We start from the raw sequence: 16,519 nt of genomic DNA on the forward strand, positions 1-16,519 counted from the left end.
AAGCTGTGTTAAGTGTAAGCATGAAGGAAGCTAAAGAAGGGGCTCGCTTTCAGCTCAAGCCAACACTAGGGTTAGTGCATATTTTAATAAACCCCTCTTTGCAAGCTGAATCTTTATAAGACGATGTGTGAATTTTTTGAACTTCATTCCCTCTCATCCGATAACAAACTACAACTAATAAATCACGCCTTTTTTTTTAGGGCTTTTTGTCGAGGTGTTTGTTGCCATTTGTTGAGTTGAGAATAAGGCGTCCTTCAACACTTGCCCCTCCTCACGAACAAGGTTCAGACTTTTACATCTCCCCTCCCTTCTTTCTACGCCGTATATTTATCTTGCCCTTTTTGTCTTTCTTTTCTTCTCTGTCTTTGCTTCCCTTACTGTGTTTTCTCTGATTCACAACATGGCGAAAAAGGGAGGTGATGTGGGCAAGTCCAAGGGCGGTGCTGCGGCCAAGGGCAGCAAGGCAGACGAGAAAGCTGGCAAGGTGAAGGGCGCGCAGAGCATCAACGTGCGCCATATCTTGGTAAGGTCTCATAACGAAACTGCGAACGTGGGGAGAGGGGAACGAGCTGAGGGAGCATACACAGGAAAATGAGTAGTAGCCCACTAGCGTTGGCGTTGGTGGGTGTCAGTTAATGAACGCGGAATAAACGCTTACCTTACGGTGTATGTATGGCTAACTGACATCCTGTATATAGTGCGAGAAGCACGCGAAGAAAGAAGAGGCACTTGCCAAGCTTGCTGAGGGCGTCAAGTTTGACGAGGTTGCCCGGCAGTTTTCGGAGGACAAGGCCAGACAAGGTAGAGTTTTTGTCCCATGTGTCTTCAACAACATGATGTGCTGTCAATAATTGTTACAGAAACCAAGGAGGATTAGAAATCTAACGCTTTGCTATCATAGGTGGCGCCTTGGGATGGAAGACCCGCGGCAGTCTGGACCCCAAGTTTGAGGAGGTTGCATATGCTCTGGCTGATAGCACGACGGCTAGCCCCAAGGTCGGGGAGGCCAAGACAGAGTTTGGATACCACATTATCATGGTACGTTGTTCACGCTCTTTGCGAAAGACATTCATGCCAGCAGATTCTACTGTGCATGTCTGCGTACAGGATATTGACTAACAAGATTACAGGTTGAGGGCCGGAAATAAATTGCAGTTGTGTCTTGTGGCATACAGGAGACTCCAAAAAAGGTCTTGTTTTGAACTCTTGTGTTAGACCGAATACCAAATGCTAAAACAGTGGAAGTCCCTCACGTCAGCGAGATAGAAGCTCAGCCTGGATTTGTCTGATCTACGCTGCAGTTGATGTCCTATTATGTTCAAGACATCATTCCCCTATCCTTTCTCTTATGTAACACTTTATCTAAGCCCAACGACGTCATAGCAGCCAATCTCTCTTCTCCCCACGTGATAGCCAGTTCACATACTTCGCTTACACCGAGCCGGAAATTTACTACTACACCGAACGAGACTAGCTCAAAGACATTCATTCGGAGCGGAGGGGTATGCAAGACATATTTCAATGTGGGTACATATTTCAACATAGATCACATGAGGGGTGTCCCCAAAATACGTGTACTGGTCGAAGAAAACTTTTTGTTCATTGTCCCATGATAACCGGTTTCCCCCATTTATATGCTGACGTCGTAAGACAGCATTATATGCTTTTTTTATGTTTGGATGGGTAAGGCATACACGCTTACTGCTCAGACTGGAAGTAGTTGAGCAGGATGCTGCGCTCCTGAGACTCCTCACCCCAGTCCTTGACGACAACGCAAGAGCAGTTGACAACCTTGCGAGCGTTGCCCTCACGGTCCAGAACGCCTATGGAATGATGTGTTAATTGCCGTAAGTTATTGGATTGTGTGTATTGTTGGAGGGGTATGGGTTGGCTGGGTTGGCTGAATGCTTCCCCCTTCGAAATGGCATGGTGGTAGAGGGAGATAATGTGGATGGGGGTGTCACTTACAAAGACCGGCCCACTCGCCGAGCTCCTTGCCATCAGGAACCTTGATCAGGGGAATGTTGTGCTCCGAGCAGAGAGCGATGACGAGCTTCTTGTAAGCCTCCTCCTCGCAGGCCTCGTTCAGGACGCACATGTGAGCCTGGCGACGGTCCAGAGCCTTGGAAGCCTCACGGAGACCACGGGCAAGACCATCGTGCATCAGAGACAGCTTCAGGACACCCTTCAGGGCCTCCAGAACGGTGATCTGGCCCTTGGCGGCGGCATCGGCGGAGACCTCGACCTCCTGGGCAGTGTTATCTTCTACGTCCGACTGTACGGGAAGAAGGATATATGGTTAGTATTGTGATTGACTTGATATTTCTGTTATCCCATCACATGTTGACGCTCTAGGCTCAATAGGACCTCACAGGAAGATCGTAAAGTCGAAACGCCGAATGGTACCGTCGCCGTAGATTGTCGTGATGGGAAGAGACAATAAATCGAAAAAGAGATAACAAGTCGTAATCGTGAAGACAACGACCGTCCACAAATACACAACTCAACTCACCATCTTGACTGTTCGTTTCTCAAAGAATTGTCAGGATCGATCCTCGAAGAAAGTTGTGTTTGAATAAGGGAGGAAAGGAAAGGAAAAGATAAAGTAAGAGAATGTACACAAAATCTGCATCCCATTCACAGAAAACCTGGGATTTGATTTTCCACTGCCCACACTAGCTTGCCCACATTAAACAGGCTGCTGAAAACCCTAGCCTATAAGGTGCTGTGTGTGAATTTGTGGGGTTAGAAGCCCCACAAATGTAATCATTGGCCCGAGTGTTGAGCGCCACTCCACATGCTGCCACTCATTTTGGCTTGAAGTGTGGCTTTAGGGCAAGCAAAAATTATGGTGCAGCAAGACATGGGTTGGGGTGTAGACAAGAGGGCAAACTAATGTGGGTCAGAACTGAGCTGAGGTGTTTTTGTGGGTAGACAAAATTTGCTAGCCTAGTACTGGCTCCTCTGTTTTTAGCTGCTCTTGCTTCTCTGGCTATCTTGATTTTCCCTTGATTACACTAACGACTTCAGCGTCCACCAGAGGTATGTGAAGACAACACCATTGAGATAAAACTTCAATTAGAGACGATTGAATTGTCCGACAGGAATATGGTCGGCCATTTCGCGAAGGCAGAGGAGAGCAATCAGGCCGGATGAACAACCAGTCTGAGCTGCATTAGGCACTACCAATCGTCTCATCAACATCAATCGCGAAAGACATTCGACGACAAATCTAGATGAGCCGAGCCATGTCGTGCTCTCAATGGGCAATCAGCCGGAAACCTGATACGCTTCTCCTCTTGAGCACTGAGCGGCAGAACCCTCCTCGTCATCATTCAATCATTGATTGAGGGCACTCTCCTCGCTTTTGAGCCTCGACGAAAGGCTAACCAAACTCTTTTTTTTTTTTTGCGTTGGCAGATACCTCACTTCCCCATCACATCTTCCGATTTGAGAATCTCCCCACAACTGCCAAAATGGTCCGCACTTCCGTTCTCCACGATGCTCTTAAGAGCATCAACAACGCCGAGAAGGCCGGCAAACGCCAGGTCATGATCCGCCCCTCATCCAAGGTCATTATCAAGTTCCTGCAGGTCATGCAGAAGCACGGTAAGCAAGAACATTCATGATTTTTTTTTGACAGATGTAATGTGCACAACGGAATAAACGTCAACGGCCTCGTTGGATCAATACAGGTATCCTCTCACATTCGGCATGATAACTAGGGCGAACGTCTTAATTCCCACGACACAGCCCCTATAAATTGCCGATATATCAACTGTGGAGATCTTACACGGGCTGTTGACGTTTATTCTTCTGTGCAACTTTTCGTTTAAATCGCCACGACATTCTTCTAACTTTCACTAGGTTACATTGGCGAGTTCGAGGAGGTTGATGACCACCGCTCCGGCAAGATCATCGTTCAGCTGAACGGTCGCCTGAACAAGACCGGTGTCATCTCTCCCCGCTACAACGTCCGTCTGGCCGATCTTGAGAAGTGGGTTGTCAAGCTGCTGCCTGCTCGTCAGTTCGGCTATGTCATCCTGACCACCTCTGCCGGTATCATGGACCACGAGGAGGCTCGTCGCAAGCACGTCTCTGGCAAGGTCATTGGCTTCTTCTACTAAGAAGTGCCTTGGGGTTCGGGAACAAAAAAATAAAAAGGAACTTTTATTCATGAAGCAAAAAAGCAACGTCTTATTTTTTCTTCGTTTATGGGACATGTGTACTAAAAAGGGGACCCATAATCTACGGACGGGTCCAGCGGCATGGCGTTTTCGGGAACTTGTATGCATCTTAATCAATGCTTGGATGAAGCTCTAGGATAAGAACCTGCTCATCACCATCTAACTATCAACACTCGTGATTCCACGATGGCAAAATTGAGTTATTTGTCTGTCTCCCGAAGGATTGGAGCCCTGGCTGGTATATTGTGATGAATGGTTGTAATTCAAAGAAACGGAGGAGCCGGTTGAGGCTCAGTGGGATCTCTGCACGGAAGGATCCACGCATAAGTGATTAGCAAAGATCAGTTGCAGACCTGGACATACATACATATGTTTGTCTTGTGAAGGGACATTGGCTGAAATGCTGGGAAACTAGTAGAACTTGAACTCGAGGAAGTCGTATGTACATACGTAAGTCTAAATTTAATTGGGATCTATTGGGAAGGAACCACGTAATGTAGACGTAGCTGGTTCATGTTCTAGCAGCTAGCAGGGAGCCAGCCCTCTAGAAGAAACCAGCAAGTAAGTAGCAAAGTAGCACAGCACAGCCCTTGCCAAACGAGACCAAAAATATGAAGGAAAGGACGTTTCCTGTTGCTGGAGCAATTACTGGCGTTGCCCAAAACACTTCCACATGAATTTCTATTTGAACTTCAACATTCATCTCATCTCATTTCTTTACTCTTTCTCTTTTCGTCTCGATGTCAGCGACAAAAAACTTACAAGGTGTACAAATTCATGAGGCTTGAACATCTTCGTTCATGAATGAATGCCTCGTTTCTTTTTCTTTTTCTCTTATTTTTCTCTTGCATGCGCAGCAATTAGCTGGAATTCGCCACCCGTTGCCATTGCTTTGTTTTCTTTTGTAGACTTACACCAGTCCCCAAAAAAGAAAAAAGAAAACAAAACAACTACTCTACATACATAGCACCCTTTTTTTTTTCTCACATCATGACGATCGACAGTCGTATGCAGGACTCTGATAAGCCCATCGACGGCTTACTCTCTAGCCATGAGTCGACAAAAGCCGTAATTACTGGTGGGCTCTATGCACCTACGCGGCTATCTCTTTTCAGGGGCGTCTGGAGCCAAAGACGGAAATTGGTGGTGGTTTCGCTGCTACTAGCTGTTCTTTGCCTGTATAGTCTGGACTACCCTGTATCACAAACAGCACCCTCATATAACCCCGATGGCACACTCTCTTCTGTGGAAGCCGATGAGGATGAAGCTCTGCAAAGTCTGTTTCATCCTCCAGACCCGAAAATGCACCCCGCCATGCATCTTGTTAATCAGGCCGAGTCTTCATTCCAGCAGACGACTGCTCGCCAGTCGCAAACTCTTGAAGAGGCCGTAGCCACTTATCGCCGCCGTTATGGCATCCCTCCACCTCCACACTTCGACACTTGGTTTAATTTTGCTAGTGAATCGGGCTTTCAGCTTATTGACGAGTTTGACACTATCCACCATAATTTACGACCATTCTGGGGACTGAAACCCGCAACGATTCGCAAGAGAACGGTAGAAGCACTTGGCTACAGTAACGACCTTCTTGCGGTGTCGATCCGCAACGGCGAAGTGACATATGCCACTGGGAGCCGTGAGTGGCAGACTAACGCTACCGTCAAGATGATATCGAAGTTTGTCAAATATTTGCCTGATATGGACCTGGCCTTTAACATCAACGATGAGCCAAAAATACATGTACAACATGATGACATGACCCGTCTTCTTGAAGCCGCCGATGTACGAATAGCAAAGGCTAGCCAAGCAATAGACCTTGGACGAACTTTCAGCCAAAGACCAGAAGACATGGGCGCGGGTCGAGGATTTCTTGCTCACAAGACTACACGCTTCAATGAGATGCCCCGTCAACGCAGCTGGTCTATAGCACGAATGAGCTGTAGCCCGAATAGTCCTGCTCGTAGCCTAGAGGAAGATGCCCAGGATGATCTCAACGAGGCCTGTTACACCGATATGTGCTTCGTCGCCAACATGACGGCTTTTTCTGACGTCTGCAGATCGCCATCACTAGCCACATCCTATGGCTTCTTCGTGTGTCCTAACGCCTTCGCATTCTCAAATGATTTAATTCCCATATTTTCGCAGTCTAAATACTCCACAACAGCTGATATTTTGTATCCGTCTCCCTGGTATTGGGTAGGCAAGGTCAAGTATAACGAAACTGAGGATCAAAGCTGGGAGAACAAAGCAGATGACTTGTACTGGCGTGGATCGACAACTGGCGGTTTCTCTCGCCTGGGAGGTTGGCGTCACCAGCATCGCCAGAAGCTGGTTGAGGGTCTCGCAGTTGCACCTGTTGATGCGAAGGTTCTCACCAACAACGGCACAGCTGACAAGCCTGCGTGGGTTGAAATGCCCGTTGTCCCATCAATGCTTGTCGATGCCACCAACGTGTCATTCAGTCATATTGGCCAATGCGATACTGGTGATTGCACGGCGCAAAAGGACTTCTTTAAGATCGAGGAGTACGCATCGCGAGAGGATGGTTGGGCTCACAAGTTCTTACTTGACATGGACGGCAATGCTTTTTCAGGCCGCTTTTATGCGTTTCTACAAAGCAACAGCCTGCCCCTTAAGTACGCTATTGCCCATGAGTGGCACTCTGAGAGAATCATGGCGTGGCTGCATTACGTGCCATTAAGTCTACAAGGCAAAGAATGGTGGGAATTGCTGCGCTGGCTTCGAAAAGAGAAGGATGGCCGTGAATGGGCCAAGAAGGCGGCGGTGGCTGGTCAGGATTGGGCGAATAAGGCACTTCGCCAGGTGGATATGGAAGTTTGGTTCTTCAGGCTGTTGTTAGAGTACGGCCGTGTGATTGACGACGATCGGGAGAAGATCGGCTTTGAAATGGCATAGAGTGGGAAGAAGGGAGGGGATGAAAGTACTTTTATGAGCCACAGTACATGCACATACACCGAAGATTTGGCAAATGATTTTATACATTTATAGACGCAAGCAAGAAAAGGTAGGTATATTTTAATCGCATACATCATGTAAATACCACAGCACTTGTTATCTGATTTGGCGATTTTATGTAGGCATTGCATGTGAACTACAACATCAATCCCTTTTTATTCATTTCTATGTCACAAAGAAAGATAGTAAAACTAAGCCGAAGAGATATAAAGCTCAAACAACGAACGAATGGCAGCCTTGACCATAAAAAAGAAACAAAGACGCCCAGTTCCAAACTCCGAATATAAACAGTCATTTCGTATCTGCACTTTCACTCCCATGTCTCCTGGTACATGTCTATAGAAACATCACGTTGACAACCTGCATTAGAACCTTACTATGGCTCTATTACTCATCGTCCACCTCGTCATTATGCTCCTCCCGTGTACCTCTCTGCTCGTCAGCCATACTCTTATCTTGGTATTCAGCCTCAGCCTCCGCATCGGCCTCCGCATCACCATCTCCATCACCAACCTCTTCACCACAGGGATTCTCCTTGAATGCGAGCATGGCTTCGCGCATGTCCTCCGGCGGCTCTTCAATGCGCACATCTAGCGCGTCAAGATCCTGCCGGTCGTCATCTTGGGTAAAACCACGGCGGATATCAAGACGGCGCTGGCGCTGCGGACGGATAGATGAGCGTTGCATGACAGGATAATACCACATGGCCTTTTGACTCTCAGAGTCCTTTCCATCGGTAAAAGCGACAAGAAGCTCCTCACTGTATTTCGTAGTGTGGTTGAGCTCGATCTCTTTGGCGGTCTCGTAGCCACGCACACGTTCGAAGCGAAAGCAGGGTCCGTTGTCAGATTTGTGCGAGTAGAGCGCATCGTCGTCGTTTTCTGGGTTGTTTACGTCGAACTTGGCACGGAAGCGCTTCGTGTCAGTGGCTGAGTGCGTGAGGAAGAAGTCGTAATTCATCATGGGAGGCGGCTTGCTGTAGTTTAGAGGGTCTCGTTCATGCAACTCTAGGGCTTGGTGGTAGGCTGCTTCTTCGGATGGTGTCGTTTCCACAGGCTTCAAAAGACCGTTGATAAGACGGTCATCGTAGTGTGTGCTAGGTGGTACAGGGTTCGTGAGAAACTTGATTGTGACGTAGGCTCCAGAATCGGGAAAGGCATCGAGATCAGGGAGGATCGGAAAAGCGTCAACCAATTTGAGATTGCGATTCTCAGGATGTTTAACGGAGCTGGGGTTCTTGCGATACGCCTCGGCGAACTCGAAACTCTTGTCGATCTTGCGGCGTATGCCGGCAGGAGAGTCATCATCCTCGACGGGTGCGCGACGCTTCTCAATACGCTTAGGGCCTGCCTTATTGTCTATAAAGGTGCGCTTGGAAGTTGTGCCAGAAATATACTCGGTACGACGCAGGAAGGACACGGCCACATCAGCAGGCTTAGGGGCGCCTAAGCTGTTAATGGGGCGTAATAGAGGGCGGTCGCGGGGATGAATAGCAGGTGTAGTAGCAGGAGCTTGTATAGCTATATAGGATGGGGTTAGCAAGTTGGCGATTTCAAGATTTTTGCATTTCAATAGCCTAGTAGTGCACCTACAGCTTTCGTCACCATCAAACACGCCAGGCATGCCAACGAGGTCTAGCGGCATCCCCAATTCAGCATCAGCCTCAATGTTGGGTTGCTGCTCGCGTACCATCCGAGATGTAAATCCTGGGCCGGTGTAGTGGCCGCTCGAAAGCCCAGTGTTAGGGATTTCTAACAGCTTTGGAGGGAGCGAAGGTGGCGGCAGCGTATTAGAGTAGCGCACACGCGCGATGTAGTCCTGATGGACAACACGCGAACCATTACTGGACGAAGATGGCTTAGAGTTTGACATATTGTGTATATGTCGGGTGTTGTTGAGGTAAGGTGCGCAGATAAATTCTAACTCAAGGCATGAGAAAAGAAGATTATAGGCATCAAGGAGAAAAGAGACAGTAAGGCCGCTGGAAGTGTTCGACTACGACGCAGACAAGGGCCACTGGTATTGGCGAGAAGTTGCGCAAGGCTGAACTGCAAGGCTACTGAATTTAGATTTAAGGTGGGGCCTAGTCTATGTACTTGGGATTTGATGTGCTAGATGTGCAGGACACTTCTTGAAGTCCAATGGGACTTGGAGGTTAGAGTTTATGAGTAGAGAAACACCCAGGAGACAATATCAGATCGAGGAGGCCAATTTCTATGCCAATTGATCTCAATTTCAACATATAGGGCGGATCTCTTCTCAAGACAACGTTAGGCCACGGGTCACGTGAAGTCAAGACGCTTCCTGCTGACTCAGCACCGTGCCACCCAATCAGGATCCACGAGATTTTCATCATACGATTGTTAAGCCGTTATTCTCACTTCAGTTTGCATAGAGAAAACCTTCTCAGTGATTAAAAATAAAAAGTCTATTGAACGTTATCTTGTGACGACGAACATCAATCGCTTGATACTGCTAGTCCCCGATATTGACTATAGTTCTATCCAATCTTCTTTCTAACGCAAGCCTTGCCTTTCGGCCGCCTCTCCACTCTTCCGGACCTTTTTTTTTCTTCCTTCTTTTTCCTTTATCCTCTCTTAAATCCCCTCCTCTCGAATCAACCAAACACGCCCTAAAACCCATACACATTCAAAATGATCCGCACTTCGACCTCGACTCTCCTTCGCCGCACCATTGCTCGTGCTGGCATGCCTACCACTAGCACCCGTGCTGCCTCAACCGCCCTGTCCAAGCCTACTCTAGCCAACATTGAGAAGCGCTGGGAGAGCATGCCCATGCAGGAGCAGGCCGAGCTATGGATGTCTCTGCGCGACCGCATGAAGGAGAACTGGAAAGACCTGACTCTACAGGAGAAGAAGGCTGGTGGGTATTGTCCTTTTCACGTTATAACGAATCGCTTACTCCCCTCGAGAGACGGACGATACATGCCGAACTGCCTCCGAAACAACGATAAATAAACCCACTATCCGGCTGGCTCCCGGCCGATACACCTTACTCGGAGATGTCCATCCTAGAATCAATGGACACCAATGAGCCCCAATTGGTCTACTCTACCCGAGCCATTAGAGCCAACGCGGTCGAGCGGACTTTGGGCATCGTGTGTATTTTTTTTCGGCCGGGATAAGTTCCCATGTAACCCCGTCACTCGATACACTCATCTCGCTCATCAGAACAACACTAAATGCACCAGCCGCTGTGACCTATATTGCGCCGCAAGCAGCCTCTTTTTTCTACTTCGGTTCCGTGCGAAAGGAATATTCCGGAAAACTAACTGCTTGTCTTGTCTCTCTAGCCTACTGGATTGCATTCGGTCCCCATGGCCCTCGGGCTGAAGCCCCTGCTGGCGAAAAGGCCCGCGTTCTCACTGGCACCTTCATTGGTATTGGTATCAGCCTCGTCATTTTCCTAGCCATCCGCTCTTTCGCCAAGCCTGGCCCTGAGTCCATGAGCCAGCAGTGGCAGGAGGCTGCCAACGAGAAGCTCAAGGTGCGTTCTCACAGTATTACCAATGCTAATACTCTAGTCGACACTACAAAACAACAAGCTTTACCTCGACTAATTATTCTTCATTCCTTGGCAACATCCACTAACGCAATTACTCCCCATGCAGAGCCAGAACGCCGACCCTATCACCGGTATCTCGTCTCCCGGCTACACCGGCAAGGGCCAGGTCCAGTCGCCTCCCCGCTATTAATTAAGCTACTTTCTAGATATCAGTCACTATTCATTCGAACGGCCTTTTTTCTCCTCTCCTTTGCATCTGTTGGCTTCGTCTGTTCGTTCCCATTCTCGATAGACCGAAGCCTTCCTTTCTTCCGCGTGATACAGATGCAGAGCCCTGCCAATGACACCGAACTCTCTCTTTTGTATTCTTCTATTTTACCATCTGGCTTTCTTCCTCTTGTCTACCTTCCCTTCCCCCATTCCCGCCTTCTATCTATTTCTCTACCCATTTCTCCCTTCCACTATAAATGAGTCGGCCTCTACTTGTGATGGCTCTGTTCATCTGTGTAAAAAATCATCTACCCCTACGCTCTTGTACGGAAAACTAGAAGTACTCAAAAGACTGTTATCTGTTTTTCTATGCTTCTCTTCTATCCTTTGCCTGTATCACCAAAAACCCCGAACCCCAAAGAGAAAAACGAAGGAAAATACTATACATCAATGCCTGTTTCTGTACAACTAGCCATGTTCTTTTTATCTGCATGTGGACGTCATCGTAGCACCAATATTACATCAATACGGCAATGGTCCCAATACAACGCCGCCAAGGTAGCTAATGACACTGTATCCACAGTCTTTTTATAATTCATTATGGATGGACAAAAGCACCATGTCGAGTTAAGCTAGTAGCCAGACAAGAAGCAAAAAGCAGAACGGATCATAGTCAACTGTCGGATACGATACCATCAATGACGCTGTGGGATCAATCAACCAAGATCATGACATCAAGGCTTTGGGGAGAAAGGCAAGTAACAAGCAGGAAAACAAACAAAACGCAATCAAAGGCTATGGGTGTGCTGCCAAGGAAACAATAAATAACAGACAGGCAAAAACAACCAAAACAACACTGAGAAAAAGTCAGCCGACTATGCTGGCTAGTCGTATCTCTACCGACTCAAGATGACTTACAAGGTAGATTAATAGGTCGCAATACCTTATAAGCACTTCATGCGCTGCCCAGCCCAGCTATCTTGCTCTGCTGGTCATCAATCACCATGTCTTCAAGGCCCGTCGCATCGCCTTCCGGTTTGTCTTCATCTGCCATTTGGCGCTCGACCTCAAAGCGGCCATCCTTGCCCCAGTACCCGGCCTTTTCAGTGCCGTTGACGCAAGCTTCAGTGATCAGCACATAGGGCATTGGCGCATCAAAAATCGGCTCTGAGAGGACGCGCTCCATCTCCATTTTTAGGCCGCGGGCGCCAGTGCCAGACTTAGCTGCCCGTTCGGCAATGGCGCGGAGAGCCTTGCGAGTAAAAAACAGCCGTGACGGGTAGGTTTCAAAGAGAGCGGTATACTGCGATACCAAGCAGTTACGTGGTTCAGTGAGAACGCGATATAGATCATCAACTGAGAGGTTGCTCAGAGCGCAAATGTTGTGTACACGTCCAATCAGCTCAGGAATGAATCCAAAGGCTTGCAAATCGACGGGTGTTGTAAGGTCCAATGGTGAAAACTTGGAGCTGGGATCAGCAGACCCAGGGTGCTGTATAGGCTGGTGAGGCAGGTGGCTGTACATCTCAAGGGGGAGTACATCGGGGCCAGCGCCCCTAGATTTAGAGCCGGACTTAACATCAGCACCAAAGCCCAGAACAGGCCGAGAGACTCGCCGCAATATCAGTTTGTCGAGGCCAACAAAGGCACCACAAAAGACAAACAATATGTTTCTCGTGTCTACTATGTACTGTTCCGTCTTTCCGGACTGGCCTCCCTGGGGCGGTAGAGATGGAGGCGGCGGGACTGACCCATAGGTGCTAGGGATAGGTGTAGCAGTGCGTGATGACCGAGTGTCTTTAATATTAAGTGTCACCTTGGAGCCTTCAACAAGCTTTAGGAGAGCTTGCTGAACACCTTCGCCGCCGACGTCTCGACCGTTGTTAGACTCACGGCGGGAAATCTTGTCAAACTCATCTAAAACTACAATGCCATTTTCAGCAGCTTTGACGTCGTAATTTGCTTCAATCAAAAGGCGCTCAATGCACGTCTCGACGTCCTGCCCAATATACCCAGCTTGCGTAAATGAGTTGCAGTCGGATATAGAAAACGGCACCTTCAGCTTTTTGCTTAGTGTTCTGAGTCGGGGGTTGAAGGAGTTAGCTCGACAATAGGCACATGTCTTTCTTAGCACAGACCAACATACTCTAAAATATATGTTTTACCAACACCGGTGGGACCAATGAGTAACAGGTTGCTCTTGTCAATATTGATGTGGTCTGGCATATTTGGGGTTTCCGTTTGCTGGAGAGGAGACGATAGGGCAGTGTCGAGAGTAGTCTGGATATGATTCCGTGGATAAGCCCCTGGAAGTGTTGCTGCAGGTTTTTGTGATGCATTCATGGTGTATTCATTCGGTGTCGAGTCTTCAGGATCGTATTGAGAGTAAACAGGGTCATTAGCTCTTCCATTCTGGTCTGGCCCACTGGCGCCAGACAGTGCATCTGCGTTTCTCAAGTCTCGTAGCTCGCGGTCGCGAGCAAGCTGCTGTCTTTGCATTTTCTCGCGAGCACTTCGCTCTTCGATCTCAAACTCATTCCGGCGGCGAACAGCTTGGTAGTGGTTAAAGATGGTTGAGCAAATGGTCTTCTTAGCGCGGTCCTGGCCTACCACGTAGTCGTCAACCTTTGCCTTGAGGTCGCGAGGATAGAACGGAGGAACGCCGGTGGCTTTGTTCTTAAAGATGGGTCCACGACGGCTTTCAACAGTTGGATCGTAGCTATTGCTGAATCCGGAGCCAAAGTCGCGAGTGCACCGAGCGGCACTCGGACGTATAGCGGATGACGAGAAGAGTCGTGGGCCATAGTTGTGTGTGTATGCAAGCCGCGATATCGTAAGGCCTTTGTTCCTAAGTCGAGATTGTGTGATGTTTGTACTATGGCTATTGAAGGCGACTGTTACAACGGGGGGTAAGGCCAAACCAACAGGCGATGTCGGCTTGAACGCCAACGACGTCATTGGCCCAAGATGGGACTTGGCGGAGGTAGAAGCACGAAGACACGTCATTATAGGCCGAGGAAATAAAAAGTAGAAAATGATTAACACAAAAATGGCAAGTCAGTGGACGGACAGGGCGAGATACAGAGACTTATGTGTATTTTATGGTGATAAGGGGCATACGATGTAAAAGAAAAGGACTCTAAGAGAATTGTACTGATATAGCGCAAGCCGATCTTGGCTATAATAAGCGCAAAGCCAGAGGGCAAGGAGAGACTTCAAAGGGAGAGAATAAACAGAGACAAAGAGGGCTAACAGAGTAGGGTCAAGGCGGGACAGTTGAATAAGTGATAGACTAAGTTGTAATGACGGGCTGGATGCGAATATAAAGACGAGGGGAAAGAGGCCGGTATGATATTAATATGGGACGAATAGAACGATTTCGGCTGCATAAAAGTAGTAATGATGGAAGATATTGTAAGAAGAAGAAATCGTTGGGGAATAGACAGAGGGTAGTAGTAAGTGTATTAGAGTAGTAGTAGAGAGAGTGCGGTCATGGGAGCTTTGTTGATGATCCCAGATATGGCAATTGTGCTTATTGTTACAGGGATAGCTTACAGAGCTTGATTCACTGAATGTAGACAGGTACAGGGACTGTGAGTGCTAGAGGGGCAGCTACAGAAACGGCGTGTACGGGGCGACAGAATGCCGGTATAGTGGGATGGTGGTTACGCATGGAAAAAAGTCAAGGGTGGGTGTGTCTACAATAGGGTTTAGTGCTAAATAGGGTCTAGAAGCTACACCTTCATCTAGGGCTACGAGCTCTAGTCCCTCCCTTTCTCAGACATCATCCGAGGCCTGAGTCAGGCTGTTTAGTGGCGTCTGCTCTGCCTCATTTCGAAAAACTGCCAGCGCAAGACTCCTCAAACAATCTCAGCCTACCTCCGTTCATTGTCTTATGACCTGGACCCGCGTTCTGTCTTGTGGTCTGTCTTGGGGTTCTTTATCTTCTTGATTGGGGGGGGGGGGGGAGCCCGAGCACTGATTTTCTATTATTACCCCACTTATTTTCGCCGCGGCTATTAGGGTAGGACTCTTAGCACAAGAGAATGAAAGGGGAGGTCTTGTTGACAGACAAATGCAAGCAGGCTACTTTTGGGAACTCATCGTACGTGATAAGTAGACTGATATATTATTGTTCGATAACCAACTTATTGTCTCTCAATCTCGGGGCGCATCTGACTGGCGGAAGTTTCGCCATCTGCCTCTTCCACACATACAATGGACTTTGCCACCCCACATACGGTAATTTTATTTTAGGCGGAGCTGTATATATGTTAGGTGCTACTGTACTTATGTGCATACGTGCGTACGTACATATGTATGCACTTACTCACATGCGTTTAACGGAAGCCCTTCCTCTCGAGAAAATAGGACAAAAACGACTCGCGCCGATGTCTTCTCTTTAGGCACAAACGTGGGGAAGCCCCCCCTCCTGATAATAAATGCATAGTGGGTAATAAATGCATCGCTACAGCATTGAGAGAAGTCTGTAATGTGCTGCCAAATCTTGTTAAACCTGCTGCTCGGGGCTAATGAGCTTGGCCATACTGTGACCACCCCTTCCTCATGGTCCCAACCTCACTCTCCTTTCAGCTTCGTGCATACTGGCTTATGTATGAATCTTACAAATTTTCAATCTTGCACCAAAGCCCAAGCTTGGGCATTGTTGAGGAGCCCTGGAGGGGAGGGGTGGCATGCAGAAGCTTGGTACATACATGCACGTAGCTATTGCGCTAATCGCTACATGGCTATGTAGTGGCATTCTACATTTCGTGTATAGCGACAGCATTCTAGGCTACGCTGTGCCCCCCAAGTATTCGAGCTGTACTTGCTACTTATTGTCAACGCAGAAAGAGCAAGATCGTGGGAACTGCAGGCGGGTGGATACACGCCAATTATTCCCATTTACACTGTGCAGACAAGGTATGTACGTAGTAAAAAGTAGCTAAGTAGGAGGTACTTACACTATTACTGCCCTTCTGACCCTCCTTCCCTCTTAACGTTGCTCGTCTCCATAGCATAGGATAAGGCAGGCCCTCCTTCCGCGTCCTTCTTCCTTCCAACAAAAGCTCACTCCATATCTTTCTACCCACTGCTTTGCTGCCGCGCTTTCCTGTTGCGCTTTCCTGCTTTCTGCCTCTCTGTACATATATGTACGTGTGGTAGTAATATAATAGCTTGGGAACCTCCCCCTCAATCCATTCCTTGCTTTTGAGGAGCCTCATTCTCTTGTAACTGTACATTCCCCCCCCCTCCCCTCATATCCTTCGTGTCCCCCATACTTGCCTTGTCCCCTTGCTTGTATCGCATCGCCGTGTCTCTGTCCCCCCCGGCATTGATTCTTATTCCCTCGATCCCCCATTCCCTTTATCTCCTCCCTTCATTTATTCTCTTGTTTCTATCTGGCTTTACTCTCCAGCGGCCAGTCATCTACAGCAGGCCAGGCAATACAAAAGCTCACCAATTTTGGTTTTCTATCATTCTTCCTTCGCTCCTCACCCCCGCCCGTATCACATCTAATAACATCCTCATCCTTCCTTACCAAATCTGATATTCTTGCCTTTCACCTCCAGCTCTTCAACATCTTCATTCACCACAGTTTGTAAACTATCAATTCTATC

At 48.1% G+C, this 16,519-nt stretch overlaps 7 protein-coding genes across 7 annotated transcripts; 4 read left to right on the top strand and 3 right to left on the bottom strand.

Annotated features, from left to right (window-relative positions):
• Positions 1 to 400: 400 nt before the first annotated feature.
• On the top strand, positions 401 to 1,148 carry HOO65_060382 (Peptidyl-prolyl cis-trans isomerase PIN4; the record flags this gene model as incomplete). The annotated part of the gene is made up of 4 exons (XM_071004050.1): positions 401 to 523; positions 699 to 801; positions 902 to 1,038; positions 1,131 to 1,148. The coding sequence occupies 4 exons, from the start codon at positions 401 to 403 to the stop codon at positions 1,146 to 1,148; spliced, it is 381 nt and encodes a 126-aa protein (XP_070857732.1).
• A 550-nt stretch (positions 1,149 to 1,698) lies between these two features.
• On the bottom strand, positions 1,699 to 2,515 carry HOO65_060383 (40S ribosomal protein eS12; the record flags this gene model as incomplete). Its single annotated transcript, XM_071004031.1, has 3 exons — positions 1,699 to 1,823; positions 1,969 to 2,275; positions 2,513 to 2,515. The coding sequence occupies 3 exons, from the start codon at positions 2,513 to 2,515 to the stop codon at positions 1,699 to 1,701; spliced, it is 435 nt and encodes a 144-aa protein (XP_070857733.1).
• Positions 2,516 to 3,476: 961 nt separating this feature from the next.
• Positions 3,477 to 4,127, top strand: HOO65_060384 (40S ribosomal protein uS8; the record flags this gene model as incomplete). Its single annotated transcript, XM_071004069.1, has 2 exons — positions 3,477 to 3,609; positions 3,868 to 4,127. 2 exons carry the CDS (start codon positions 3,477 to 3,479, stop codon positions 4,125 to 4,127), a joined length of 393 nt encoding a protein of 130 aa, XP_070857734.1.
• Positions 4,128 to 5,177: 1,050 nt separating this feature from the next.
• On the top strand, positions 5,178 to 7,103 carry HOO65_060385 (Beta-1,2-xylosyltransferase 1; the record flags this gene model as incomplete). Its single annotated transcript, XM_071001124.1, has 1 exon — positions 5,178 to 7,103. One exon carries the CDS (start codon positions 5,178 to 5,180, stop codon positions 7,101 to 7,103), a length of 1,926 nt encoding a protein of 641 aa, XP_070857735.1.
• Positions 7,104 to 7,550: 447 nt separating this feature from the next.
• Positions 7,551 to 9,035, bottom strand: HOO65_060386 (RNA polymerase II-associated protein 1 -like protein; the record flags this gene model as incomplete). The annotated part of the gene is made up of 2 exons (XM_071003874.1): positions 7,551 to 8,683; positions 8,756 to 9,035. 2 exons carry the CDS (start codon positions 9,033 to 9,035, stop codon positions 7,551 to 7,553), a joined length of 1,413 nt encoding a protein of 470 aa, XP_070857736.1.
• A 782-nt stretch (positions 9,036 to 9,817) lies between these two features.
• Positions 9,818 to 10,878, top strand: HOO65_060387 (Cytochrome c oxidase polypeptide 5 mitochondrial; the record flags this gene model as incomplete). Its single annotated transcript, XM_071003977.1, has 3 exons — positions 9,818 to 10,046; positions 10,477 to 10,670; positions 10,795 to 10,878. The coding sequence occupies 3 exons, from the start codon at positions 9,818 to 9,820 to the stop codon at positions 10,876 to 10,878; spliced, it is 507 nt and encodes a 168-aa protein (XP_070857737.1).
• A 975-nt stretch (positions 10,879 to 11,853) lies between these two features.
• On the bottom strand, positions 11,854 to 13,904 carry HOO65_060388 (ATP-dependent Clp protease ATP-binding subunit ClpX; the record flags this gene model as incomplete). The annotated part of the gene is made up of 2 exons (XM_071003764.1): positions 11,854 to 12,976; positions 13,045 to 13,904. The coding sequence occupies 2 exons, from the start codon at positions 13,902 to 13,904 to the stop codon at positions 11,854 to 11,856; spliced, it is 1,983 nt and encodes a 660-aa protein (XP_070857738.1).
• Positions 13,905 to 16,519: the final 2,615 nt, after the last annotated feature.

This window comes from Ceratocystis lukuohia, assembly GCF_044167205.1.
Source record: "Ceratocystis lukuohia strain C4212 chromosome Unknown Supercontig6_pilon, whole genome shotgun sequence".
Classification (NCBI taxonomy): domain Eukaryota; kingdom Fungi; phylum Ascomycota; class Sordariomycetes; order Microascales; family Ceratocystidaceae; genus Ceratocystis; species Ceratocystis lukuohia.